A 27,845-nucleotide genomic window follows, 5' to 3' on the forward strand; every position below is an offset into this window, starting at 1 on the left:
AACCAAAGGTTACGGAATGGGTTAGCTTTCAAAAAATTAGAGACAAAAAGAAGGCCGAATGAAAAATTACGGATATCGAGGAATGGGCGGAAGTTCTCAAGCGACACGTTGGAGAGGCAACGAAAACGCTAGAAGGCGACGACGCCCCAGAAATTGCCAACAGCAAACTGCACCACAAGTGGGAGGCGAAAAACTATATGCAACGTAGGCTGAAACCAAGAATGGAACAGAAACCTTCGCAGAAGGCTAGCTAGACACAACGAAGAAACCGAGAAATACGCGATTAAATTATTCGAAGACAATTGGTATGATAGGTGCGATTAAATTGACAGGGTATAAGCGTTTTCAAGACATGGGACTTACTACGTCACCTACTAGATCCAACAAAGTTTTAAAACCCAATCGCGGATCAGGTTTGCTAAAACTAGACACATGTACGAAGGGACAGACACCTATTTTATGGATTAATTAAAGCAAATGTACATTGGAAACACCGCCCTCCCGGGTACACGGGAGCGGCTAACGAGATACTGGATACTCGCATTACGGAGGCTGAGGTAAGGGCAGAACTTTTCAGTCTAAAAACTAAATCTGCCCGGGCCCTGATGGTATCACAAACAAGATCCTCAGGAACTTAGGCGATGACTCCATCATCGCTCTTGCAGAGTACACGAAGGAAGTTTTTACCGACGGGAAACTACACCAGCAATGGAAGCAGGCGAACGTTGCACTAATCCCAAAGCCAGGCAAGCCCCCTAAGCTTGAAAATCTGAGACCAATCTCCCTAACTACATATGTAGGGAAACTCATGGAGCGAGTTGTGCAGGCTATGCTACAAAGTACATGGGGCAAAATGACTTGTGGCCTCATGAAATGATCGGCGTCCGACCTGTACTGAGCACACAGCACGTGATGTTAAGATTTCAACACGATATCTTGGACGCACTGTCAAAAGATTCTAAATTGATCTCGGGGCTAGACTTGACAAAGGCGTCCAATACAGTCAAGCACGAGGCTATACTTCAGGGCTTAATCGACATAGGTGTAGGCAAGAAAACGTACAATTACGTAAATGACTTTCTGCCAGACAGAAACGTCTGTATAAAATTCCAAGACATCGAGTCCCCCACAGTGGAGATAGGGAGCAAGGGCACGCCGCAAGGCTCCACTCCTATCGCCTTTTCTCTTCTATGTGGCCCTGAGAGAACTCCCCACGGCGCTCAAGAAAATTAAGGGTCTGAATTTCAGAATATACGCGGATGACGTAAACCTCTGGATTAACCAGGGGAACGACACGAGCATAGAAGAGCGTTTGCACGAGGCAGTGAACACGGTGGGTGCCTACGCCGCCGATAGGGGCCTCTCGTGCTCACCGCAAAAAATCGGAACTATTCGTCTGCACTCCTAGACCCTTAGGAGAAATACAGACTCAAAATTTGAAAGTCGAGGGTCGAACCGTTCCTAAAGTAGAACAAATCAAAGTCCTGGGCTTCTTTATCTAGGAAAACGGATACAATGACGGCGTCAGAAAAAAGCTAGACGATTACGTGTCGCATTTCTAGGCATCTTTAGGAGAGGCTCCCTTAAGGGCAGAGGCCTTAAAGAGAGAAGCCTACTGAAGCTAGTACAGGCTTACATCTTTAGCCGAGTGTGCTACGCTACACCCTTCCTAAATCTTAGAGCCGATGAAAAGGGGAAATTGACTCTCATATCCGAAGATGTATCAATAGAGCCCTAGGACTGCCGATGTGCACCTCTACGGAGAACCTCCTCTCTATAGGGGTGCATTATAACTGGGAAGAATACGAAGTAGCATTTCGCATGTCTCAGCTAGAGAGACTTAGCAGCACCACCACTGGCAGAGCCATCTTGCAGATGGCAGGCTTGCAGTCTGACCACGGGCTGCACCCTAAAAATAACATCCCCCCTAAATGTAGGGAGAAAATAGTGATACCCCCACACCCGAGGAATATGCATCCGGAGCATAATACCGAGAGGAGGAATAAGAGAGCCGAAGCGCTAACAAAACGATTCGGAAAAATGGATCCCGAAGAGGTTGCCTACGTGGACGCGCAGCTAGTGAGAACTCTGGCGCGGCGGTTGCCTCAGTAGTCAACGGACTAGAAGTCGGTAGCCACTATTCGCAGCCGCAACATAGATACGGCCGAAGAAGTTGCTATAGCGCTCGCTTGCGTTGGAACAGAAGCAAAATTTGTAGTCAGCGATAATAAAACTGCTATCTGAATTTTCATGAAAGGCAGAATCTCGCCGGAAGCGGCGAGTATCCTGGCCGGCAAAGAGTTGACCCGCAAAGTGAACCTAATGTGGACCCCAGCGCACGAGTCTGTTCCTGGCAATGAAGCGGCACACGAGTTAGCCCGAGCTATCTACTTCCGGATAACCGTAGAACCACCTGATTGCCAGAACCAAGACGAACACGCGCAAACATATTGTGGGATCGTTGAGAATTATAGATTAAACAGAAAACTACTGCAACCACCGGATATGACACTAAGTAATAGAGAGGCGACCGCATGGCGGCGACTGCAAGCTGGAAATTTCGGTAATCCAGTATTGGCCTTTCACATACTACCAGGGGAACAGGAAAATTATCTTTATAAAGCATGGCGGGAGAGGGGTACTTTCGACCACATTATATGGGAATGCGCCGACTCCCCTGGAGTCAAGCAAAATATCAATAGCAGAGAGAGCTCGGAAGCCCTGCGGCGGAGCGAAAGCCTCGCTCGGCAGCAACAAGCTGTCCGCCTGGGGGCCGAGGCCGCGAAGAGACAAAATCTCTTTGTTAGCCTTTAGTCGCGGAGGCTCCAGCCCCCATCCCCTAGGCTTGCGTGCCGGGGGTGAGGAATAAGGGGCCTCTATTTAAGGTGGACAATAAAGGTTGTCGTCCATTCATCCACGCATATACGAAGAACGGAGTGGTTGCTCCTGGCCCTACGGTGCTGGGACTGGTAGGTCACTCCCGCTTGCGGTGGGGGCTAGCCTGTCACCCCATTTTTATCCGTTCTAAGCCGTCATTGCACCCACTATCATTTGGGTGGTGGACGACGGCTGTTGCGACTCGCATTTTTCTCTCCCTCATCTTTTTATTTCTTCTCTATTTTCTCTCCTGTCCGCAAATAACATATGGCACCTATCCACAGATGATGATCGGCCAAGAAATGGATTGCAAAGAAAATTTTTGAAGTATACCATGTCACGTGGCTCAGCTACAGAGCCAGTAGCCGGCCTGTGCATTTTCTTTTCCTTCTTCCTTCAGTCAAAACAACAACAACATATACGAAAGTGACCACGCCGGGCGTTCAATCCAGGCGACCGTGCGGCACCCTTCATTTGGCGCTTGCTCGAACGCCGCACCACTGAGCATATAGAAACAGACGCCGTACAGCAAGCACCAGCGGCGTTTATAATTGGTTGACATCAAAGAAAAGGGGCGGTATCTGTCACAATTCTCCGCGGACACCTTAAGCGAGCTGTAAAGAAAAGGAGAAAGGTGACAGTGACAAAAAAAGAGAAATAGGTGACGGTAGTGGAAGGCTTCGGACGACCACAAAGCTTCCTTAATGACAGTCCAAAAAATGTTAGTAGAGTGTTTCTTCAAGGAATAGGTAAGAAAAAATAAAAAATTGTCCGTAGTTGTGCATGCATGTCTTGCTCGAAATATTTACCTCAATCTATAAAAAAGGTAAAACAGCTGATGAGCTGCGCTCAAATTTCGCATTAGGAAGTGAACTGACGTAACCATCTTTAAATTTTTTTTGGAAAGATTTCGCTAATGTAATCTGTGATGCATGAGTTGGTTTCCCAGTGCGGCTTTCTAGTAGCATGTGCACTGCAGGGTAGAAGGCGTGACAGGAAGTATAGCACTTTTGATCCTGTTCACATGGTTGAACAATGTAGAAGAATATAAAGATAGGGTCGAAAAAACTTCAATATGGCAACCTTTATACCGAATAGGTATATATCGCCGTTGTGCAAGATACTATCACAAAAAATATAGTGACAATACCTTCCTCCTTGTATATTGTATCCCCGATAGTATCTGTCGAATCGAGTTCCATTTTCGTTTGTTTCCCAAACAATGTCCACTTTGCAAGGGCCTTTATTTGTTGTCCCCAAGGTGAAACTGATAACAAATAACGGATTTTCACCTTCCGTTTTAAGGAACTGCAAGCAGAAATAAGAATGCACGGTAAGAGGGCATCTTACTGTTTGTGTTACTAATGAAGTCAAGGAGTGGGAAGTTTATTGAGCAACGAGTTTCTATTATATACTGCTGTACACAGACAAGAAAACTGCTGCTTAGGTAGTTAGTGAAACAATAATTGAGAAATAAATAAAGACAACAAATATTTTTGTGCAATTTAAGGTGGCAAGTGTGTCTGATTATTGAAATCGTTGATATGAAATTTGAGTTTTGGTTTTTTTGGTTTAGCGATGTGCTGAAGATTACGACACTCATATGCAAACACACACTGGCACAAACGTACGTAGGTACATACATCCAAGCCGTTACATCTACTCGGGTTTCGTACGCATGACTGCTTCGACTGACATTGAGATGTTGGCATCAAGCCCTACTCCAACGAAGACGCCCTGCTTGCATATGCAGGGTAGGAGTAACTCTTGTCGGACTAGGATCCAAGGCCCCGGATTCCATTCATATCGGAAAAAAGATTAGCATCTGCCACCTCTGCTTTTAATTCATGTTATCTTCGTGCCTGCAAACCATGACGCATGCTAAATGCCAGCAGCAGTGTCGCCATTAAAAAAAAAGTTGCCTGAAACAGGAAGCCCCAGAACAAGTTAAGAAATTCTGATTTGAATATTGGCGGATCAAGCTTATTTTACAGATTTTGCTTTGTTATTTCCCCTCTAAGCAACATACCCAATATATTAAATATATAACAATAATAATAATGTTTAGTCGAACATGATGTCGTACATGAGCACAGGGGCCTGGAGTAAAAGCTGTCCGTTGACAGCTTGAAAAAAAAAAATTAACAAAAATTTATTTCCAGTAATGCTTTGGACCCGCTACGCTTTTCGGCAGCATCAAGGAACGTCAAAGTGAGCACTGGCAGCACCAGTGGTCACGCAGTAGCCCTTCGAAATGAGGAGTATACCATCGAAAAGAAAGAAAAGATTAAAAAAAAATCAAGTATGTCGGAATGGCAGTTTCTGACATCTTTAGATTATGGGACAAGTGAGTGAGCAAAACAAAAGAAATAGCAATATCACAGAATATGCATTTTAAAATGATAAAAGGTTTAATGACGCATTAGCAACTAAGACTAAACAATAAATAAGAAGATAAGAGCAAAAAAATAAAATCTTGTATGCGACAGCAATAGCTCCGCTTAACGGTTGAAAAAATCTAGGGTCACTGCTCACTTGTCAAAAATAGTTGACTTTTCGATAGCTTTCATACTTATTTTCGGTTCTAGACGTTCGTTGAGTATTCGTGGCAGGCTACTTCCTATCGTATGTAAACCACAGAAAGTCTGATAGCTACCGTCCTATGGCTCTTGATTCTTGTTGGGTAAGTCGGAGTTCGATTTTCTAACCCAGCTAGTATTTTAATAAAACATATATGTTCAGATAGTTAGAAATACAGTAATTGTTTTCTGTTATGAAAATATATGCTTTATCCGCACACTGTTCGTGCGGAAAGATTACGAACTGCTTTTTTTTCTATTTTGTTTTTAGCTCAGCACGAAAGGCGGTCAGTGCACCACAGCTCACCAAAACAAGCTGAGCTTATACCAGCGTGATCGTCATCACCATGAAAAGAAGACTGCAAAAATTTATTTTCAGCTCCCCAACGTTTTCGTTGGGCTAAAGTTATGTGACCCTCTTACTTGTGCGTCGCTCACTCGGTAAAATTCATTTAAATGCTTAAGTTGTAAGTGCTCCAAATTAATTGTATTCAATTAATCACTCCCGTGGCATGTACAACGAAGTTTCGTGAAAAACATTCTCTATTTTGTTTTTTGTATTAAGCGAAATCTCTCTAAGAATCGTCTCCTAGAACTAGCTAACTTATGGGAAGATAATGAAAATATAAATTCGTGCTAGCAGAGACATGTAATAGACTTCTAAAAAACAACAAGGTGACATCCTGAGAACACTAGACCGCCCAAGCCACATCAAATATTCCTTCCGAAGACTTTCTCCAAAATGTCCTGTCTAAGAATCGTGCTGTTCAGGATTAAGCATTGTGACAAGATAAGATATGAGTTTATGCCTATACAACGAAAGCACGAACCTCCGTCTACCCGTAGAGTTTAAGCTACATATGCATTCTTTTCAATAGTGTTATTTTACCAGCACCGCGGCTTAACTCACAGCAACAAACCGCACGTTCCTAAATTTATCGCTACTGATTAGTAGCTGAAACGTTTCCACAGCAACTTTTTACTTCAACGCTCTAGTGTTAAAAACCATCTTCTTCATAAAATCTGCCGTCTGCGTTTTCAGCCCGGCGTCGTCAGAGAAAAAACACGGGCATGAATGTGGAAGCTGGTAGTTAGCTGAAAACAAAGCAAGGTAATGACTGGCGGAACCCACGAGGCATTATGAAACGTCTGAGGGGCAGAAACACCCATCAGGGTCTTCTTTATAAATGCGAGAGTTAGCTGGAATTCGAAACCATCGGGATTCTTGAGCACCTAGTCAGACTTGCTTCTCCCACGCCAAGCATTCAGGTTCGTAACATACTTAGATAAAGAAGGCTTTACATATACGTCGGAGTTTTTACAAGTATCTGTGAGAAAAGAAATTAACGGGACACTTACTTTCTGTTCTAAGGGTATGACGTGGCAATGCTATTTGCTCTCGTTTGTCCGCTACCCTTGCATTTCTTTGGTAGCATACGAGCATTTTGCTGCCGTGCTAATGATTAATCTTTCAGTTGTGCCTCCTTTAATCTACACATAGTGATTTCTATAATTTGTCTCAAGTTAACAGTCTTACGTTGCGCCCACTCGAAAAATATACGGAAACTATTCTGTTTTCACAATACATCTTAAAGTTTTTTGACAGCGGAGGTGTAGTAACAGCAGACAACTCTGTAGCAACTGCAGAAATAGCCGTAGATACCATGCAAAAGTACTAGAGAAATATGTAGTAAAGGAACGTACTACAGAAAAACTACACAACCGCAGCAAAATACTACGCAATGATAGAAAGGGTTGATGTTCTCACTAAACTGGAGACGTTTTTGTAGTATATTAAAAATACGGCGATCAAGTAGCTAGAACCAACATGCCAGAGGATCTTAAGACGCTTAATGTTGTTCTAATCCGCTCAGCTCAAAGGCGAAGCCCGCATTGATAGCGCATGATATCTATACCATCTCATGAAGTCTCGTAAAACCTGCAATCCGCTGACCAGGCAGTGCACACCTATGCCACTTGCCAACTACAACCTGCCAGAGCCGTTCCCGTGATTAATGACTCACTACGGTGGTGCCAGATTTTGAGGGGCATGAGATGAGGGACACTACAGCGCTAGTGAGCGAGTGAGTAATCCTCAATAAAAAAAGGAGCTGGCACGAAGGCATATTCAAGAGAGAGGTGTAGTAGGGTAAGGGGGGTCACATTTTGGCGTCAATGCTTGCCTTAAGTGCAAACTCCCAGAGGTACAGCAGCGTGGGCCGGGCACGAGTGTTTTCGGTGCTCGGTGGTGTCCAAGCCTTGAATGTGCTTGCGCTAGTGCAGGAAAGCTTAGGAGATTAATAACAAAGGTTAAGGGCGGGACCGAGGAGCTTACGTGGCCCCACTATGTCATCCTATATTACTAACTTTTCCTTCCGAATTGTCAGCCTTGCTGAACAGAAATGCCGCGCAGTCTCAAACTCCGTCAGGTATATACGTAGTACTTTGAAAGGCATTAGGATTTATCCACCTTGCTTTATGTTTTATGAATACAACCCACGAACTTCACCACCAGAACGCTAACGTGAATCTCCGCAATTGCAGTCAAGAAAGGTATCGTTATTTTCCACAATGCAGAAACATTCCATGAAAGGCTGCACTTCGCGTTTCCTTATTCCTTATTCCTTGAGTCATCAACCTTTTCTATATGTCGTCTTTTTTTTCTCCCCCCAGCGCAGCAGAAAACGAATTCCTAAAACTCATAGTGACTTAATGCAATACAATAAATATGTGCATATATTTCTAGCACTCCTGAAGAATTATAGTGAAACGCTTCCTTTTCCTATATTTACCATTTGATGCATGTGTCAGCTGTCCTTTTGTTGAATCGTGTTGTTATATAATGTCTATGCTTTATGTTTTGTCTAGAATGCAGTTGCTACTACAGTCACATTCATGTCAATGTTGCAGACTTCTCCATTCTAGCTTTTTTCGTGATTTCTTTACGTCTTTATTTACTTAATTATTTTTCTCATTTGTAACTTGCTATTGCGTACTACACATCTGGATGCTAATTAAAGGCTGATATTTGTTATTAATCTCGCCACCTATTCTTAATACCCCACGTGGCGCTTTGGAGGGCTAAGAGAAGGTGCATTTACTGTTAGAAAACCAATGCACATCCTTTGCGAATTGCACAAGGTGGGTGCAGTAGCACCGCATATAAAACTTTTCCTTGTATCCCGAAAGCTGCAAGCCGTGGTTGAAACATTTTGTACAGAGTGAGCTTTATTAGTTTCATGTAGTGTTCAAACTCCAAAGAGCAGCCTGAAGAGGTCACAAGTTTCACGGATCCTGCACGTGACATTTTTTGAAAACAATGATCGTTTCAAATTATGACATAACATATTCAGCTATAAAGGTTTATTTAATTGAAGGTTGAAGAGGACGAATATGGGAGAACACGTTCTCCTAAATTATGAATCAAGTGCAGAATAATATTTACCTCTGCGATGTCAACGGATTTCTGCTGTTCCAAACTGAGCGCGTCGCTTTGAGCGTGTGACTGTATGATTGCTGCTAGTAGGACATCAATGACCAGACTAATTCTTTGAATAAAAGCCATGACTTCACTCCTTGATACGGCACTCACTATCCGTACGAAGTATAAGCTTTGGTCACCAAAGAGGATAATACCGCTCCAGTGGTGTGTGGACCCTGAAAAATTTTGTTGTAAGCTTAATATAAAAAAATAGCGCAAAGCTCTTCTCTAAGACATGGAATTCACTGAGACACAACAGAGGACATAGAAATTTGAAATGCTTACATAGATTGTACGCACTCACTAAAATACAAAATACTTGAGGTTCTCAGCAGTACCCGCAGCGTGGCCGACAGAAAAGTATAATATGACCTATATATTTTGATTGTAGGAAGCAGTACGATGCACAGGATATAAATACACGAAGGACGTTATTCTAAGGCGTCATTTTGATGAGCCTTGTACGCTGAACTAGAATGGCGTACGACCTTATTTCTGAAATCTCGTTAAGATGCGTCCGACAAGCGTTGTGCAAACGCCGTTATAAAGGGTGCGGTTACTGCTTGTGCCCATACAGATAAACATAAATATTGTGACAACTGTGTGTTATATCAAAAAAAAAGAAAATATAAAAGAATCTAGAAGACATTGTTTGCTCACTGCAATCGCAATTCAAATGAAACATACTTCTGACCTATTTGACGTTCGAGCGTTAAACAGTATTGGGATATGGTGGTGACAATGCCGAAAGCAGCCAGTAGAGTGGTACGACACTAAATGAACTTCAGCGGCGGCGGTTACACCAAGCATGATTGGCGAATACCCACTGCATTAAGCAGCGCTCGATTTAAAGTCAGCGAAAAACATATAGTTAAACCGGCCAAAAGAAACCGGAAAGATTGGAACGATGCGGAAAAGGTATTGCTGCGCCGCAATGACTTGGCAAAAATCTTGGTGCATCTGTGCGCTACAAAAAAAAAAGTGATAAAGCCGCGTTTCGCGATAGCGAGTATGAACAAAAGAAAGCTCAAGATTGTTCATTTCCCTACAATCACAGTGATAAGACTGCATGCTCGCGCCAGTTGCAAACAACAAACATTTCAGTGGTTCGCGGAAGTATTAAAAATGCGAGGGGCATTTAGGCTCCGCACTAACTCTGGTTGGTTTGGTTTGTGGGGTTTAACGCCCCAAATCGAATCAGACTATAAGAGACGCCGTAGTGAAGGACTTCGAAAATTTCGACCACCTAGGGCTATTTAAAGTGCACTGACATCGCACAGCACACGGACGCCTTGCTTTGCGCCTCCATCGAAAAGCGGCCGCCGAGGCCGGGATGCGATCCCGCTTCCTTGGGAACAGTAGTCGAGCGCCGTAACCACTGCGCCACCCCGGAGGGGCATCAATAACTCTGTTAGGGGGCGTTAATGACTCCAGTTTGCAGGTGGCTAAATCACCATGTCTCTCAACTTCTGTCTCAACTTTCCCACATACACCTTTTAGCATAAAAGCTATGCTACCGCAGTATGTGGAGGACTGCCAAGCAATGTTATAAAGCCTCGCTTAGCCAATGCTTCGGGGTAGCACGTCAGACTCTGAACGCAGGCATTCTTCAATATTCGATTTCCCTCACCATCTCATATCCAAGGGTAAGCCCGAGTTAGCTGGTTCTACAAATTTGGCCGTGTCATGTTGTGTCATTGTGATATTGTACAACCGCACACCGAGCCGCTGCCCGTTCATATCAACTCCATGTCAGTTGACACCTATTACCTGCTATAGTTAATGTCATTATTTTCTGCTCACAACACCGATGCCACCAGCGAGGACGCCCAAATTTCGAACTGGGCCTTTAGTGCTGAACACGCATACATGCATGTGAAGATACATGTGCCTTTAATCTATCGCAAGCACTGGCATTAAGCATCGGCAATATGGCAGGCAATTTTCGGATTTTTTTCTGCGTCCGCAATAGGAAACTTTTCATCGCAAAATGTCCTGCGTCGGTTTTGTTACTTGCTTTGGCGCTTACGTGTGAAGCCCACATTTTCCGGACACTATCCAGACTACGGACGTAGATGCCCATCCGCTACGCACAAGCAAACGACTACTATCCACAGGCTTCCACACAGCATCAAGCGAGATAATTGCAAAAGTCTCAAACGTCCGCAATAAAATAAACTCTTGGTGACAGCAAATTTAAAGACGCGAATGAGTCGCTTAGCAGCAAAAGTGGATACAAGAGGCGCAAAACGCATGGAGACTCTTCCTGGCACATTCATAATCGCATGATTCACAATGCTGGCTTGTAATATTAGTTACCTGTATTTTACACTTTACATCGGCACAATAGACACATTAAAAAAGAATTCTTGATTCAGACTAACAAGCACGAAGTGTACACTGCATTAGAAGCAAGGGAATTATGGACAACACAACTAAGCTCCATCGTTAAAGGTAGGACAAGATGGTGGTAATGACTCCCGTCTACGGTTTAATTTGTGATTACACTTTCACGTACACGTAGGATTTGCTCGCCTTATTGCAAGCGATATTTAACTGCCTTTAATACCCACACTTTTTTTTATCAGCAGTGAGTACGAAGCTACGTCGTTTCCATCTCCCGATTGTAAGCGACCACCTCACGTAGATATAAAACAACGCTTTAGCCAAGACGAGCGGACGTGCCTGCATGGCTTCGAGCGTTAGAAAGCTGATTACAACCTCATCCTGCGATCTGAAATAACTAAATGGAGTTGCCAGTTCATCTCTACTTTGTGACAGCATGAGGTATCTCTAACGATTAAATCCAGCGACAGGTTAGTGATCAGCCAGGTGACGGGCGTGTACATCCTGGTAGAGCCTCGCTCATCTTTTTCTCATAACGCTGATAAACCGAAGTCTGATGTTCTGCAGAATGTGTTTAACACTGTTGCGTGAAGAAGTAGTCTGAATCGACTTCTCCCTCCGTGTATGTTCCTGGCCCGTTCAGCAATATCAAAACAAGTGGTAACAGAAGAAGTATGTCGTGTGATAATCAGCGAGACTGACTACCTATTGGTGGTTTAATTTGTACAAGATATCCCCTAGGCCGCTCTACTTGGCTGTAAGGAGGTAAAATGCTTCGAGAGTAACTACAAACGGCTTTATCGCAATAACCGGATTTATGATCATCGAGGAATAATCAACCAGGTGCCGAGGAAAGAGTCTGTGACATTTATGGTTCTATGAGGCTAATCATGCATTATCGAGTGCTACTACAAGTAGACCATGTTTTTCATAATATCTCGACTTTCCATGATGCCGAATGCCTACCATCACGCGCTGAACCACAAGGACAACGAAGGGGCTGATGACGTGTGAGCAGCGCTCGGGGTAAACCTTGTTCAAAGACCAACGTTCGCATTCATGAGAGCTCTGCATGTCTACAGGATCCTACGTCAACCTGCACTGCACCTAAGAACGAGAAATGGGTAGTGCTACGGGCAATGTTTTCTTCTTCCTTGGACAACACAACCACCTGTCTGAGGCTGCCTCTTGTCACCATCCCTGTCCATCGTGAAAGCCATAGATTCAGAGGATTTCCACTCTGAGGTCTTCCTACTTCACCGAACTACTCTGAAAACCATCCCAGAATTGATGGCAGTGACACGACTTGCCTATACAGCGAGTATTTCTTCCACCGCTCGCGCTTGCCTCACCTGTGCGACTCTTTGTACTGATATGCCCTTTCACGGTGATATCTTTCAGGGTGAGGATGACGGACGGTTTGTGTGGATTTTCAGCCGCAAAGACTATGCTGCGTGAATGCGGAACGTGTACATCAGCGTTGAGGACCCTGCAAGGACAATCTTTGAGAATTATGATGCCACACGTTCCCCCTGGCAGGCATTCCGAGGTCATATCTTCAGTACTTGGGCCGGCAGCGACATAAAGGACAGCGCAAGGTGTGTTCTGAACCCACGATTCCAACTTCGGAATCAAAACTTTGCCCTGTAGTATCGAAAAAATGACGAGTCCGTGCCATCACGCAGATCACAGAAAGTGTGCACCTTATGCGCCGAACAAGACAATCAGGCCTTTAGCGTCTTCGTCTAGAACCTGTCCAACACCGCCGCGGGGTATATTGGTCACCACATTTGCACCAACACTACTACACCATCTTTTCCACGCCGCCAGTCGGGATCATCTTCGTGACATACCTCTTTACGCTCAGTGCCTCGCTATGACCCTGCTCGACGTGGGTCCATGAGTCTTTTTCGAGGAAACTATATACTGTAACAGCTAGAATATTTACCGAAAAGCTTCCGCTGCCACCCAAATAGCTCTGCTTCATCTTCAAACGACGCCAAATCACCGAACAGCTTCAGCCGCCTCAGGAACTAATCATTACAAGCCGCCATTGCTATCACTGACGCCGGGAGGCTCTGGTAAAGGACGAATATTTTTCTCAACCCTGTTCACGTCAAAACGCAAGAGGACAGAGCGTTAACCGACAAAAGTGAGGATCACTCCATCCTTATCGGACGGCTTACAACGACACTGAAAAGTGATAACCCCGTAGGAAGGTCCCCACTTACGCAAGGTCGGAGTTCATGATTACACACCGCGTGGTATGCACACGGCCCTAGCCCTAGTAACGATGCTTGGATACATTACAATCGCCACCTCTTTCCTTCTGAAGGGAATTCTATTGCGATATTATCGTCTGCATCTCTTTCTCCGCGAGAATGCGACCTCGATAGACCTAACCGCTAGTTAACCGTCCCCGTCAAAATGGCGACAGAGAAACCTGAGCAAGGTAGTTTCAATTTCCACTGCTAGTTACAGTAACAACATCGGACCGCCGCCCCTTACCAGTATCCTTGCTAAAGTTACCTCCGGCTAGCAACAGGCTAGAGTTGATGTTGTTTTTTCGGCACCTGTCAGACTGAGTGGCTTGTGTGCGAGGGTAAATGGCCCAGATAAAAGATCAGAATCTGGTCATGATTGCAAGAAAAACCACAAGATGAATTATGTGTCATGCCAAGAAAACGTGGTGTATTCAGTCGCGTTGGCGTGTGGCGGTTCATACATTGGCCAAACTGGCCGTTGTGTAAATGATAGACTTAGGGAGCCTGGAAACAACGTTAAGAACGCGGCCCGCCACATAGGTATTCACTGTCGTGATTGTTCATGTTTGCCAGTTTTCAAAAACAGCCAAGTAGTTACCAAGCACAAGAATAAACTTACACGAGAGATTATCAAAGCATCTGAAATCATGAAGCTGGGTGATAATTGTATCAGCACCCCTTCCATAGCCATCGCGTTGAAAGAGCATAACTGTTTGATATCGTATAATCATTGTACACGCGAAGCGGTTGCATGCGCATAGTGACTGGGTTGAATCTTTCCACTCCTCTGTTTCTTACGTTTTTTTTTTCATTTGCTAAAGTATATTATGCTAATAGCATCCGGAATAAACATTTGTTGTCAGTTCAGAGACTGTGTCTGTCCCTTTTTTCCTCTGGCCTTGTGCCGTTGCGCTGCTTCACTAAATAGGATAAGGTGGCGCGGATGAGTAGCCTCAAAAAAGAGATGCAGGCTAGGCTGTCCGGAAAAGGTGTCATGTGGAGCAGCGACATGGTGAAGGCAGAGCACATGCAGCATGTCAACAACGTGAACACAGTTGGGGACCGAGACCGTGTATACCGCATCACTAAAGCTGCTAGCGATCTCGCAGTGCGCTTGCTGCCCTACCACTGCGAACTGAACCCGATAGAGCTTGTTTAGAGCAACGTCAAGGGCTTCGTGGCCAGTCTAAACAAGACGTTTAAGCTCCAAGACGTGGAGCCTCTGGTTTGGCAAGGTATCAGGCAAGTGACAGCTGAGAAATGGAAGAATTATGTGAACCATGTTGTCAGTGAGGAAGATGTGGTGCGAAAACTGGACCACATCATCGACGATGTTGTTGACCAAGGCCCGGCTATTGTTGCCAACCTGGAGGACGACATAACCAGAAGGAGCTGAATGGAGTTGTGATGAGGACGATGAGATGAGCCCCTTGAATGTGCAAACGTGGTTCCTGAAATGAGCACGCACAAGTCGGGGCCATTCACTGCTTTCGCAGCGAGAGCAACGAAAATGAGAACAATATCATCTCTCATGAGAATTGGCAGGCGCCGTAGTGGAGGGCCCTGAAATAATTTTGTGCGCTTGTGAATTGACTTCCGCGCTGCACATGCGATTGTTTTCATTCCGCCACCATCGAAATTCCCTCTGCCCTGGACAGCATTTGACCCAACTTACTTGTGCAGTGACCACGCTGGAGCAAATAAATGTTTATGTACATGACAGAAACACTGTCAATAACTTTCACATGACAACTGAGGATCTTATACGAACAGGTGGTAAAAAAAGAAAAACGTGGGGTCAGTCGACACCACCGAGATTCTAACAAAGCCTTTGCATCACCTTCTCTCCCATCAGCGAACGTCACGACAATCGGATGAGCGATATCAGCCACTGAATCTGCGCGTACAGGCTTGGGTAAAGGGGCGAGATGACATCATGTGACTCGACTCAGATTCGCGCTCGCACCTTCATTTGCTGGTACTTTATCGCCATCCGCCTGTCGTGACGTAGGCTGCTGGGGTGCGCAGGCCTTGCCAAGATCTCGGTGGCGTCGGGTCAGTCCCTTTGAAATGGACGTTCCCCTCTTCAAAAACAAAAGAAAGAACAAAAAGACATTAAATGCCACCTGCTAGAGACAAAATGAAGCTAACTTCTAGTACGCCTCCTTTCACATGGATGGAGACATTTGTCGGGGCGACTGTCGCGTAGGAACACAGTCATGTAGTACGCGCAGTTCTAATTGGACGAGAGAGGCCCTGCTTTTGTTTACTGTTTGGTGAGGTGTTCGAGGAAGCGGCAAATGAAAGACTCCGCACGGACGTCTGATCGGACGCCCGGCGGGGTCAGCTTCGTATATGCATGTGATGCGATGTGATAACTTTATTTTCCACCAAATAAAGAAGCCTCCAATCCCCGCCCCCGGCGCGCAGGTCTAAGGGATGAGAGCCAAGACCTCCGAGATCGGAAGCAAGCAAAGAGGTCTTGGCTCTTCACGGCTTCTTCCACCAGGCGGATGGCTTGTTGCTGTGAAGCAGGGACACCGCTCCGCAGCAGGGCTTCCCAGGCTTCTCAACAATTTTTATTTGTTTTAGCCCCTGGGGAGCTAGCACATTCCCAGATTATATGGTCGAGGGTCCCTCTCTCCTCACAGCGCTTACATTTATCGTTTTTTCTATCGTCCACCTGGACATAATATGCCCAGACCAGGTTTACAAAGTTCCCAGCTTACAGGCGCCGCCATGCGACTGCCTCCCTACTGTTTAAACTTTTATCCGGTGGTGAAACCAGTCTTCTGTTTAACCTATAATTTTGAAGAATCTCCGTATAATTTTTCAGGCCCTCGTCCATGTTCCGGCAGTCGGGCGGCTACACAGTTACCCGGAAGTAGAGCTCGGGCTAACTCGTGGGCCGCTTCATTGCCAGGAACGGACGTGTGTGCAGGGGTCCAAATTAGGCGAAGTTTCCTGTTTAGTCGTCTACTGGCTAGAATCCTTGCCGCTTCCGGTGAGACTCCACCCTTTCCAAAATTCCAAATAGCCGTTTTGCTATCGCTGATTATGAAATTGGCTTGCGTTTCGACGCAAGCGAGTGCTATTGCAGCTTCTTCAGCCGTTTCCATGTTGCGGCTTCTAATTGTGGCGGCTGATACCGGGGTACCTCGGCCGTCGACCACCGAGGCGACCGCCGCCCCCGTTTTTCACTTGCCGCATCAACGTACGCAACCGACTTGCTGTCCATCGAATCGAAGCGTCTGATTAGTGCTTCTGCTCTCTTCTCCATCCACTCTGTGTTGAATATGCGATGCATGTTGCGAGGGAGGGGGGAATGATTAGACTTTCCCGGCAGACCTGTGGGATGCTTGCTTTTTTGTCGAAGTCCAATATCTGTCCGCAGGCCTACCATTTCGAGTATAGTTCTGCCCGTGGTCGTTCGACTTATTCTTTCCGGCTGCGAACCTCTGACAGCCTCCGCTATTTCGTCTCAGCTATTATGCCCTCCCATAGAAAGGAGCTTCTCTGTTGATGTGGTAATTGGTAAGCCCAGGGCCCTCTTTATGCACCGTCGAATGAGAGAGTCTAATCTCTTCTTCTCCTCTGACCTGATATTTAAGAATGGCGTGGCATAGTTCACGAGGCTTATTACGTAAGCTTGGGTTAGTTTAAGCAAGCGTCTTTCCTTCACGCCCCATCCTTTCAACGCGATCCTTCTAAATATGCCAATGGCTTGCGTGGGGAATCCCTCTAGCTTTTTTATTGTTCCATCATTATATCCATTCTCCTTGAAGAATAGTCCTAATATCCTGATTTAATCTACCTTTGGAATTGGTTTCCCTTCTACTTTAATGCCAAATTCCCAGCTGCGCTTGCATCGGAGTGACTTTGGGTTACAGATGAATAATTTAGATATTTGCAGCGAGCATGATAGACCCCTACTGGCAGCATAGTCTACGATAGTGTCGGCCGCCGCCTTCAGGCGCTCCTCAATGCTCGCATCACTGCCCTGGTTAATCCACAGATTGATGCCATGCGGATAAATACTGAAATTTAGCTCTTTTATGCTCTTCAGAGCTTCTGGGAAGCCCCTCATTGCCACGTTGAAACGGAACGGGGAGAGAACCGAGCCCTGCGACGTCCCCCTGCTCCCTAACTTCACTGTGGGGGCCTGAATGTCTTGAAACTTCATGCAGGAAGTTCTGTTTGACAAAAAGTCCTTGATGTACTCGTATGTTCGTGCACCTACTCTGATTTCTTGGAGACCATAGAGGATCGCCTCGTGTTTAACTTTATCAAAAGCCTTTGTCATGTCCAGGCCGAGAGTCACTTTGGCGTCTCTAGAACGCGAGTCGATTATGTCGTATTTGAGTCGGAGAATCACGTCCTGCGTGCTCAAACCCGATCGGAAGCCGACCATCTCGTGCGGCCACAGGTCGTTTTCCTTCACAAAGCGCGTCAGTCGTGTCTGGATTACATGCTTCATCAATTTTCTCATACATGAGGTTAGAAAAATCGGTCTTAGATTTTCTAATTTCTGGGGTTTGCCCGGCGTTGGGATTACAATTACGTTTGCCGACTTCCACTGCCGAGGCAGGTGGCCTTTAGTCCAAGTTTCTTGCATATACTCAGTAAGACCGCTGATGGAGTCATCATCTAGGCTTCTTAATATTTCATTAGTTATCCCGTCAGGACCCAGGGCCGATGTCGTTTTTAGTCCCAATATTTCGGCCCTGACCTCCGCCTCCGTAATGGTTGCGTCCAGCTCCTCGTTGGGAGCTCCGTCAAACTTTGGGAGGGGGGCACTATGAATATCGCCAATGTACATGTTGATTAGTGCATCCGTAAATTCCGCATCTGTACCCCTAAACGCGTGCCTGTGTTTTGATAATCTAATTCCTGATTGGGATTTTGAGTTGGTCGGATCTAATAGGTGTCTCAGCAGACCCCACATTCTGGAAAGGCTCATGCCCCTTTCCATCTCGTCGCATCTGCTGCACCAATTCTGTTAGCATTATTTGACCGCATAATTTTCAATTTCTTTGTTATGTATAGCTATCCTCCGTCTAAGATTAGGGTTTGTTTCTTTAGTCTGCACTTCATACCATGTTTTGCCTTCCACATGTGAAGCAGTTTGTTATCAGCTATCTCCGGGACATCGTCCCCTTCAAGAGTCTTTGTTGCCGCTACAACGTCACGCATGAGGGCCTCCGTCCATTTATCTATGCTTGTAATCCTCCGTGCGGAAGCCTTCTCTCGCTTTTCCTTAAATATTTCCTATTGCGTAACCCTCGGTTGACACAACGGCGCATCTTTTCCTTTTTTTTAAGGACCGAGGACAGAATGAGATGGTCGCAGCCAACATTTTGCTCCAAATTATACAAGTTCATATCTGTCACATTTTTGGAGAAGGTCAAGTCAGGGGAAGGGTTTACGCAGACGCTGTCACCCACCCTGGATGGAAAAGTAGGGTCCGTGTGCAAGGTGAGTCCCAGCTCGTGCGCGTCCTCCCATATCTTCCTGCCTTTAGGATCTTGTTTAGTGTAACCCCATTCCGGGTGCGCCGCATTGAAGTCACCGACTATTAGCAAGGGGTTACTCCCGGCTCTCGTTACTGCTTTGCGAAAGAGGGCCCTGAATCTCACCTTTCTCTGCTTTGAGGTGCTATAAAAATTGCTATATGAGGTGCTATAAAATAAAATAAGAGGAACACGCTTGGTTGCTCATTTCGTCCCGCAAGAATTTTCTATAGCACTGCCTCAATTTCTTTCGAGTTGATTTCGTGCATGCTTGCAGCAATGTTCCTCTTAACCAACGTTGTGACGCGAGATTTCTCAACTCTGTCCCTTGAAAAAGATTGGTATCCCGAGAATTTTGCTGCTTTACCCGTCTCTTGCATGGCTATAGCTGGTGGTTTCTCATCTAAAAGCGCTAAGTACTGTTGCACTAACGCCCACTTACGTTGGAAGCCGCGACAGTTACACTGCCAGATTAAAGACTCACTTGGTGCGCCTCTGGCCATTATGGAGCTGATGAAATTTTTCCTCAGCTTTGTGCTGCCATTCTCATGGCAACTAATTTTGCCCTTTGCAGTTGTGCTTGCCCGTAAGGGCTTGGATCTGGCTTTGAATTTGATATATTTCTCTAGTAATTTGGGTCATGATCAGATTAGAATTTAGCTTTAGCTTCGATTTCGGCTTCTAATCTTTTCTCTATTGCCACCAATGGATCAGCGTCTTCCCCTTTGCGTTTCATATTGGAGGCAGTCTAGCTAATTCTACAAACATCTTTTCCTCCTCCGGTGGGAGTCTCAGCCTTGGGGGCCAGAGCAGTTGGTTTCGATACCAATTTCGGTTGTGCTCTATATGAACTCTTGAGTAAGCTTATTAATGACATCTTTAATCTCCCCAACTTCCTTCCTTAATTAACAGATTTCCTCATCCTTCTTATCGTTTGCCTGGGAAACCCCACTCCCAGCTCTTACATTTTTACGATCCCTGCTTGGGATCCGCTTCTTAGTCCACGGGTTCTCCGGGTCCTTGAAACTCGATCTCCAGCTGCATCTGGATCCGGAACGCCCCCTAGAGCGGGAACTCGACCTGCCGCGCTGCTGTCACCCTTCGGAAGTCTCCCCCAGCCTCGGGAAGGCGTCGTTTCTGGCGCGAAAGTCCTCATTTCTACGCTTGACCTTGGAACGACCTCAGGGAATTTGCACGACGGTCGCTTCGACTTGCTGTTGCTGCTGCTATTGCATGTTCAACTTGCGTTCCCATGTCCTCTACTTCACCTCGTATGGAACTGGGTAGAGTTCTCGACATTTTTTGTCACCAAGCGGGTGTCCTTTCCCGCACAATTGGCACTTGAACTCACAGAAATGGCCTTGTGGTGGTCGTTTCATGCCCCAGCCACGGCATTTCACATTTGCGAGGTCCGGGCAGACGTCTTCGCGGTGTCCGAGCCGGCCGCAGGCGTTGCAAACTTCAGCCTTTTTGCGGTAGAGAACGCAGCGGTGTGCCACGGGCGTGAGTCTCACCCACCGTGGCACCTCTTTGTCTTCAAACAGTATTAAAACAGTCCTCGAGTTTCTTGCCAGTCTTCGCACTCCCAGGACCGGAGGATTCCCGTAGATTTGCAGCCTTTTCAAAATATCTTCGTCCGAGAAGGACAAAGCAGCTTCATGTACGACGCCTTTCCCGCAGTCCTGCGGCAGAGCGATGTACGTAATTAGTTCGATTTTTTCCCCTTCAAATACGAGGAGCTTCAGTCGGCATACTTTTTCTTCCGTTCCGCGCTGACGGTGGCGACAAGAATGGAATGTTGATTCACATTCAATGAGATGACATCTTCTCCGGCCACGTCTGGGCTCACGCCAGCCTCCCTATTACGTCAGCCAAATACGCACTTCTGTATTTCATCACACGTACGAGACCACCGCGCGGCTTCATGACTATTTTCTCGGCGCCGTCCGGAATACGCGCAAATTGCCTTTCAACCGACTTAGACGCCATCTTCCTGCCTGCGAGCCTCTCGGCGCCTCGCTGGCGTTCCATATTGCGTGCCTCGTCGTTCTCTATGGCGGCCGCTTTCCCTTTCTTCTTACTAACATACCATTGTCCCGGCACGTTTAATTCTTCAGGATCGATCTCCGAACCTTCTACGGTCTCTCTCATGGCTAAGACAATCTCCAAGCGGAACTTCCGCCGTGGGTGGCTTCTCACCGCTAGGCCTAATCTCCGGCTTAGCTCACCACGTGGCTCGTCAAACTCATTAAAGTCCCAAAACTCGTAAAGAGACGAGGAAGGCCCACCTTAGAATTGACATCCTCGGCGTCCGTTTGTCGAATATCCAAAATCGGTCGAATCCAACTTGTACTCGAGCGGCCGTAGTCGATGGAGACCATCGAACGCACCTCCACTCTCTCGTATATGCATGTTGTTGTTGTTGTTATGAACTTTATTTTTCCACCGATGTAGGAAAACCCTACTCCCCGCCCCTAGGCCTGCGTATATGCATGAATCGCCTTATGACGTCATGACCTGTCGTGACGGTACATCGCGCCCCCCTTGTCTTCCCTGGCACGCGTGCCGGGGGCGGGGAAGAGGACGCCCATTTCCGATGGAAATAAAAGTTGTGCAACCAACCAACCCTTGTCGAATACAACGAGCGTTTCATTGAACACATCAAAGTTCGCCGGCGCTCTATAATTTGCTTACAGGAGAGGAAAGGCGCAGTATCGGTCGCTCGCGGAATCCCGCTATCATCCTCACGTTATACAAGGGGAATTATGAAGAGCCTTTAACGATGCGGGACTACTGCAAAGAGACAGGGTGCGAAATAAATTGGGAGAAGAGCATTGGTTGCTGGCACGGTGAATGGGATAATACACCGGCAATGTTTGCTAATATGCGGTGGACAGCTGTTCCAGCGAAGTACTTGGGTGTACTATTATAGCATTATAAGAGCAACAGAGTCGTGGAACGACACAACGCAAAAGACTAAGCAGCAAAAAGCGGATGGGTGGAAAGGGCGTGACCTCTCAGTGTTCGCACGTGCAAGTGTCTGTAATTTGTTTTTGATTACCAATATTTGATATTTGCTGCAATTTTTATCTATCTGCCGCTTGAATGTGCAGAAACTGCATAGGGTATTTGCAGTTTTTATTTGGAGCTCAAATAGGGAGCGAACTAGCCGCACTAATTTGGTTCATCCCACGAAAAGGGGTGGCCGTGGTCTTTCGAACTTGTTTCTGGAACATGTTGTATCACGTTTTCTTTTTTGCGCGATCAAACAGACCCTTTGTTGCGCACAATGATGCAGATGCGCTTAGGCAACGTGATACTGCACTTTGTTGTGTCTAGTTATCCGGTCAGAAATCGCACTGTCACTGGAGTTTTAAGAGAAGTTCGTCTTGCCTTAAAAAATTTGCGTGCCTATTTTTCGGTTCAGTTTCTTAGTACCGTATGCAGGAAAAAATTGTATACAGACTTCCTCAACCATTTTGTACCCGTATTTCTTTACCGATCCATATATTGTAGAGGGCCAGGACAAGATGTCCTAAAGAAAGTCAGGAAGTTGCCGGTAAAACCGACCGTCAAATAGTTTTTCTTCAAGCTTCGCTCTGGTACCCTTCCCGTAAAAACGTGGCTTAATGATGAAGGTATATTGCAAACCTTACTTTGCAAACCTGAATTGCTGGAATGCTCTAAGCAATCGACCGTCAAAAAAATTTCCACGTAAGCTGCACATTGTATCTCCTTCTAGTGAATCGCCTCGCTTTCTAACGGCTGCACTAGGTATGCTTTTCGCTGTTTCGATGTGAACGTAGGTTGCCAAACGGTGGCATGGTCTTTCGCAATAATAATGAGAACCGCTATTGTAGAAAAAAATATTCGAACTTGACATGAACTGTGGCAGAATTTTCACCAGCGTATGTTATCTAGTTATGCAAGATTTAAAAGCATCGACGACAGCAAATTAGTACTTTTTTTAATGCAGCATGACCGCGGGGACGTTATACCACCCAGCATGGGAGTGTGGCATCTATCACGCAGGTCCGATAAACACATCAGACGGCTACATCAGGCGTGTCACAAATTGTAGGAGATCAGATTACTGGAAGGCAGATTACACTCAATGGAATTATAACTAGCACATATCAAGCTTTCTTATGGGGACGCAACTTTAGCACTCTGAGATCATCATTTCTGTTAAAATTAACACTCTTAAGCAGCAATAAACTTGAGCATTGTACATTGCTAGATTGAAAATTCTCAAAACTCCATAAGCGGAGATAGTGAAGAAATAAAAACTCACTTGCCGCTTGAGAAACTCCACTAAAATAACTCAACGTCCACACTCCAAGAGCCCGCAAAACACGTCGCCTAATTAAAATAGATGGCGTTTTATTTGTGTCAATAACACTTTGAGGCACCACTTTCTGCAGGAGCAGCGGCTGACATATTTCATTCTTGCATTTGGCGTTATATTTGCATAAAAATACAACTTTATTTCAGAGCCGTGTTAAGCATCACATTCGCCAAGGCCAGGGGCAGAAACGCCATCGTGTCTAACAGCTGGTGCAAGACTCTCCATGCCGACCACGTTGGAGAGACGTTTATGGAAAATGGAGGAACAGAATAGCGACTAGATTGGTACGGCCTCTCCCCTCAAAGCTACTGGAGATACACGCTATTTGATGACCTGAACACCAGAGGCAGGTGCTCTCACGTTTCCTTAAAATGGCGCACCAAAACAGGTACTACACAGCTGTCGCTCAAGGACAAAGTAAAGTGGATAACGATTGAATTTAGTGCGAAAACAGAATACTTTGCGGCTTCTAGTTCCTTATACAGATTAGTTCGGTACAAAAAATCTAGATTTTGCATGATGATATGCTAGCGATATCTTGTGAGTGTGTTATTGTGTCGGTGAGGAGACTGCGAACGAAGAACGTCATCATGCACTAGGAAAACAGTCGCTTTAGTACTGACATATTTTGATTTCATTCAGCACCGCACAGTACTGCCTAAGATTTCAGCATTCTGAACATTGAATAAATATTCTGGGCATCAAAGGTTTATATACCTACTGAACAACTTTTGGTAATATCGGACTTCATATGAGTAATGACTCTGCTCTTTTCAAATGACGTGTTCTCGTCATAGTTCTGCAAAACTGCCAAATAAAATATTTATAAGTTTAGAATATTGTATAATTTTCTTAACATACTTAAATTTCCTAAAATTACTACGCTGCTTCGGGATGAGGGAAGTGTGTTGACCAACAGCTTCTGTTTATTCGAACGAAAATCCACACATATGGACACGACGAGACTCACCCAGTGGAGCTCTATGTGGACAAGTAGCGACCCCAGCGCGAGCCGCATCACACCGCTTTCAATACAAAACGCTTCTCAAGGGAGCCCTAGTTGTTCGAACTAGGCTGCTCACACACTATCGGCTTTTCTTAAAGGCGAAACTCCCTGTACGCAGCATTCATTACCATCTACAGACAAGTCGCCTTGCGGTTTTGACCTCAGTGACTATGCATACATAACTTCACTTTCAACACTTCTTGGCGACATGATCAGCGAAATACTGCATTTCAGTGACGATGATGTAATGGATGCGGTGTGTATGAATAGGCACCTTTGTAAGCCCCCTCTGATGCAAAGAAGTTCAAAATCATATCTGACACTTCTTATGCACGACGACCCGCATCGACACTGACCCGCACGACATTCCATGGAACGAGCGCTCCTCAAACATCTTTTATGACCAAATTCAAGCATAAGAGAGAAAAGGCAAGTGAATATCTGTTTATTGATCATACAGTTTGCGGAACTGCTTTCACGATCATTCTTATTTGCGCGGCCCAGTCTGGCTTAGCTGACAGATTCAGTGTATTCTATGACGGCTAGTTTCGTGTTGCATACGTTCAATGAGCTCGAGAAGGGTAGTAAACAACGGCATATGAAACGTAAGTAGTTTGCAGCTTTCCTTTGCTTATGCCAAGTAGGAATAATTTCAAAGCAATATAATCAATTATAGGGATAGTCAATATTTAGATAGCAAGAAGGCAAATCCTAGAATTATCACCTTGTCGCGGACTACGTCTGCCGTTCGAATGACCTTATCGACTACTTGTCTTCTACAAGAGTGAACTAGAACCTCTTGCATTCTCACTATGACGACAGCAATGCTGAGTGAGACTATGAGCCTCTCGAGGGCACTGTAGGGCTAACATAAGGAATTTGTCGTCGAGGGCAAGGCGTCCCCCGTGAAACAAAACTGTACACCTTAGCTGTCCCGCTTCCTGCGATTCAAACCCCGGGTAGCCTGTATATTAGCTTAGTTGCGAAACCGCTTTTATTTTGTGTTCAGTTGTGGGTCAAGCAGGACGTTAGTCAGCGATCACCTTTTGCATTTTATTGATGTTAATTAACCACTATATTACTTCAAATGTCCCACCGTGATGGCTTCGCTGAAATATTTAAACGACCTATTCACACTTCCTGTTCTTGTTCGGTTTGGTCTAAAATACCATCAGAACTTCCAGTCTTTCTGACTGTATAAGTTGGTAGGGCGACTTCCGTGAAAAGGCGACGATGCAGGTTCTGAAACCTGCATCCCGATTAAATTTTCTGCGCAATTTTCGTGAAAGCTGTACTGGCTTTGCTCTATAGCCGTATGAGTGCACCTGCCTGGAAGCTAATTAGTAATCCCTCTTTTATAACTAAATTATTTCTGCCATGCCCAAATTACTCCATAATTAAATTTCTTGAGGTAAAAAATTGCAACTGTATTTTCGAAGTGCATGCTACGCTCTTAATCACGAATGGTTGAAATTTTCGTTATCGCACGAATTACATGCAACAAAAAAGAAAATTAGTCTTAGCTTCTTGGGGCTGCGATTCCAAAGAGCCTATGATTGGCAGGAGTATCTTCAGATGATCAGATTAGCCTACCTGATGTCGCTGGATAATTAGCCGGTCAGATCATAGCCTTGCAATAGTACTTGTCTGAAAGTGTATAGTGGCAGAGACAGCACTGATGTGTTAGTCAGTGTGCTCATGCGAAGAGATGACACTGATCCACCTTTACCGTAGAAGGAGAGAGCGTATTCGCGACTGTGCCAACAGGACCGCGACGTACGTTTCATGCAGACCCCAAAGCAGAGAGAACGCAGCAGTTAAAGCATGCGAAACATAGTGTTCTCCTACAATGGTATCGGGACTCACATGGCATAGCGCAAAAAAATGCTGAACTTTTTAAAGGTGCGAACTATGGTAATATTCGAAATGCTCTCGGTAGAATAACTCTCCAAGAACACAGCCCGTTGGTTACTTGTCTTTTTCTTAAATGGCCCCCATGTATATCTTGCGACGCATGAAGTAACGGCCACCTCTAGTGCTGGCTTTCTGCTTTACACGATCTATCACTGACTTACCTCCTTTTGCACTTGAAAATTCTTGCTGCACTTGTGCTGCTGGTTTTGCCGGAGCCTTTATATTCATTAGCTGCAATCGTTCTTTTTTATTTTTGTTACTAGCACATGTAGTACATGTCAAACAGCTGCACCATTATACAAAAATAGCTGCATTCAAAATCATATTTATCTCACATGACAGGTTATTAGTGAGTCAGAAAGCCTGCGTACGTGATATAGGGACCTTGTGCTGGAGTTTTGAGTAGGGTGGCGCCGCCTCGTGGCGGCCAAAAATAGCCTGACTGGGTAGTACAACGGCGGCTCTGCCTATGCTGCAGCACGTATCTCGCAGGCTTTCTACGTCGATTCGTTCTTTTTTCTGCCCCTTCGGGAGCGCGGAAAGAGTCTTCATATATCATGGCATCATTGTCAACCAGCAGTAGTATATTGTTAAAAAAAAAGCGCTGCGGCTGCCTGCCTGCGAAATATTCAAAGCATGTGGCATTTATTTTGCCGTGTACCATCCGTCTCGAAACATCGGCACCGCCGCTGTTTCCGCTTGCGTCGTAGGGTGCCACGTACAAGTTAACAATTGCATTGTTTAATTCTACTGCTTTCTTTCAAGCCGCACGAAACTGAGCTACGGTGGGATTGGTACGGGGGGTGAGGTCAAGATAAACGCCATAAGCTGGCCGCTCCGCTGACTCAGAACTGAAATATGTAAAGTACAACCATGCTATGTACTCGTGTTTATTTGTGATCACGAGAGAAACCGCCCGTTATGGCACTGTTTTCGGCAGCTGCGTAAGTAAGAACTGCGTACGTCAAGCAACCAAAGGTGAGGACGATGACAAACTAGAGTTTAGTTAAAATGTTTGATATCTCAATAAAAGCAGCCATTCACTTTCAAGAAAAAACAGCAATAGACGTCATTTGACGCATATTTGTAATTGCTAAGCAGCTAGCCGGCATTAGCATTTCGGTCATGCACCGCGCGTTCTTGATCTGACAGTGCGCTTCTAATATGCAAAGTCCCCACTGAGCCAACAGGCAAAAGCTTTGGATCGAGAGCTGTATAAGCATGTAAGTTAAAGGCAATTGACAGTTGAACAGTAGTGGAACAAAGTCAGCGTGCCTCCACTGTTATCTGCACCTATAACGACGAACACCGAAGCGCCTGCCGTGGTGGTATTTGAACGCTTCTGCAGTCCAAACTTCACCTTTTTGTGTGATTTTACAGTATATGGACTTTATATTTCCAAACATTATGAGCGTGACTTTCCGGTTAAACAGTGCGTAAAAAGCAAAAACCAGCTTAGGATCAACTTAGCTCACATGCATGCAAACACCAGCGGCCCATGCACGGCCGGCTCACGGTGC

The 27,845-nt window shown here is 45.5% G+C and overlaps 1 protein-coding gene across 1 annotated transcript; it reads right to left on the reverse strand.

The window, feature by feature from the left end:
* Positions 1 to 1,830: 1,830 nt before the first annotated feature.
* On the reverse strand, positions 1,831 to 26,505 carry LOC146176004 (uncharacterized). The gene is made up of 4 exons (XM_084581236.1): positions 26,487 to 26,505; positions 8,902 to 9,113; positions 4,028 to 4,185; positions 1,831 to 1,927 (listed from the first exon to the last, which is right to left on the reverse strand). Exons 2-4 carry the CDS (start codon positions 9,019 to 9,021, stop codon positions 1,831 to 1,833), a joined length of 375 nt encoding a protein of 124 aa, XP_084437362.1. The 5' UTR covers positions 9,022 to 9,113; positions 26,487 to 26,505.
* Between the last annotated feature and the right edge of the window lie 1,340 nt (positions 26,506 to 27,845).

This window comes from Amblyomma maculatum, chromosome 10 (genome assembly GCF_055883805.1).
Source record: "Amblyomma maculatum isolate TAMU_Amacu chromosome 10, ASM5588380v1, whole genome shotgun sequence".
Lineage (NCBI taxonomy): Eukaryota > Metazoa > Arthropoda > Arachnida > Ixodida > Ixodidae > Amblyomma > Amblyomma maculatum.

Bases quoted from the DNA above. Each gene is read 5' to 3' on its own strand.
- LOC146176004 (XM_084581236.1), bottom strand. From the start codon at position 9,021: ATGGCTTTTATTCAAAGAATTAGTCTGGTCATTGATGTCCTACTAGCA. The intron at 4,186-8,901 runs GTAAATATTATT...TTCTGCTTGCAG, and splicing joins AATCCGTTGACATCGCAGAG to TTCCTTAAAACGGAAGGTGA. The intron at 1,928-4,027 runs GTATTGTCACTA...CCCTACATTTAG, and splicing joins TACAATATACAAGGAGGAAG to GGGGGATGTTATTTTTAGGG.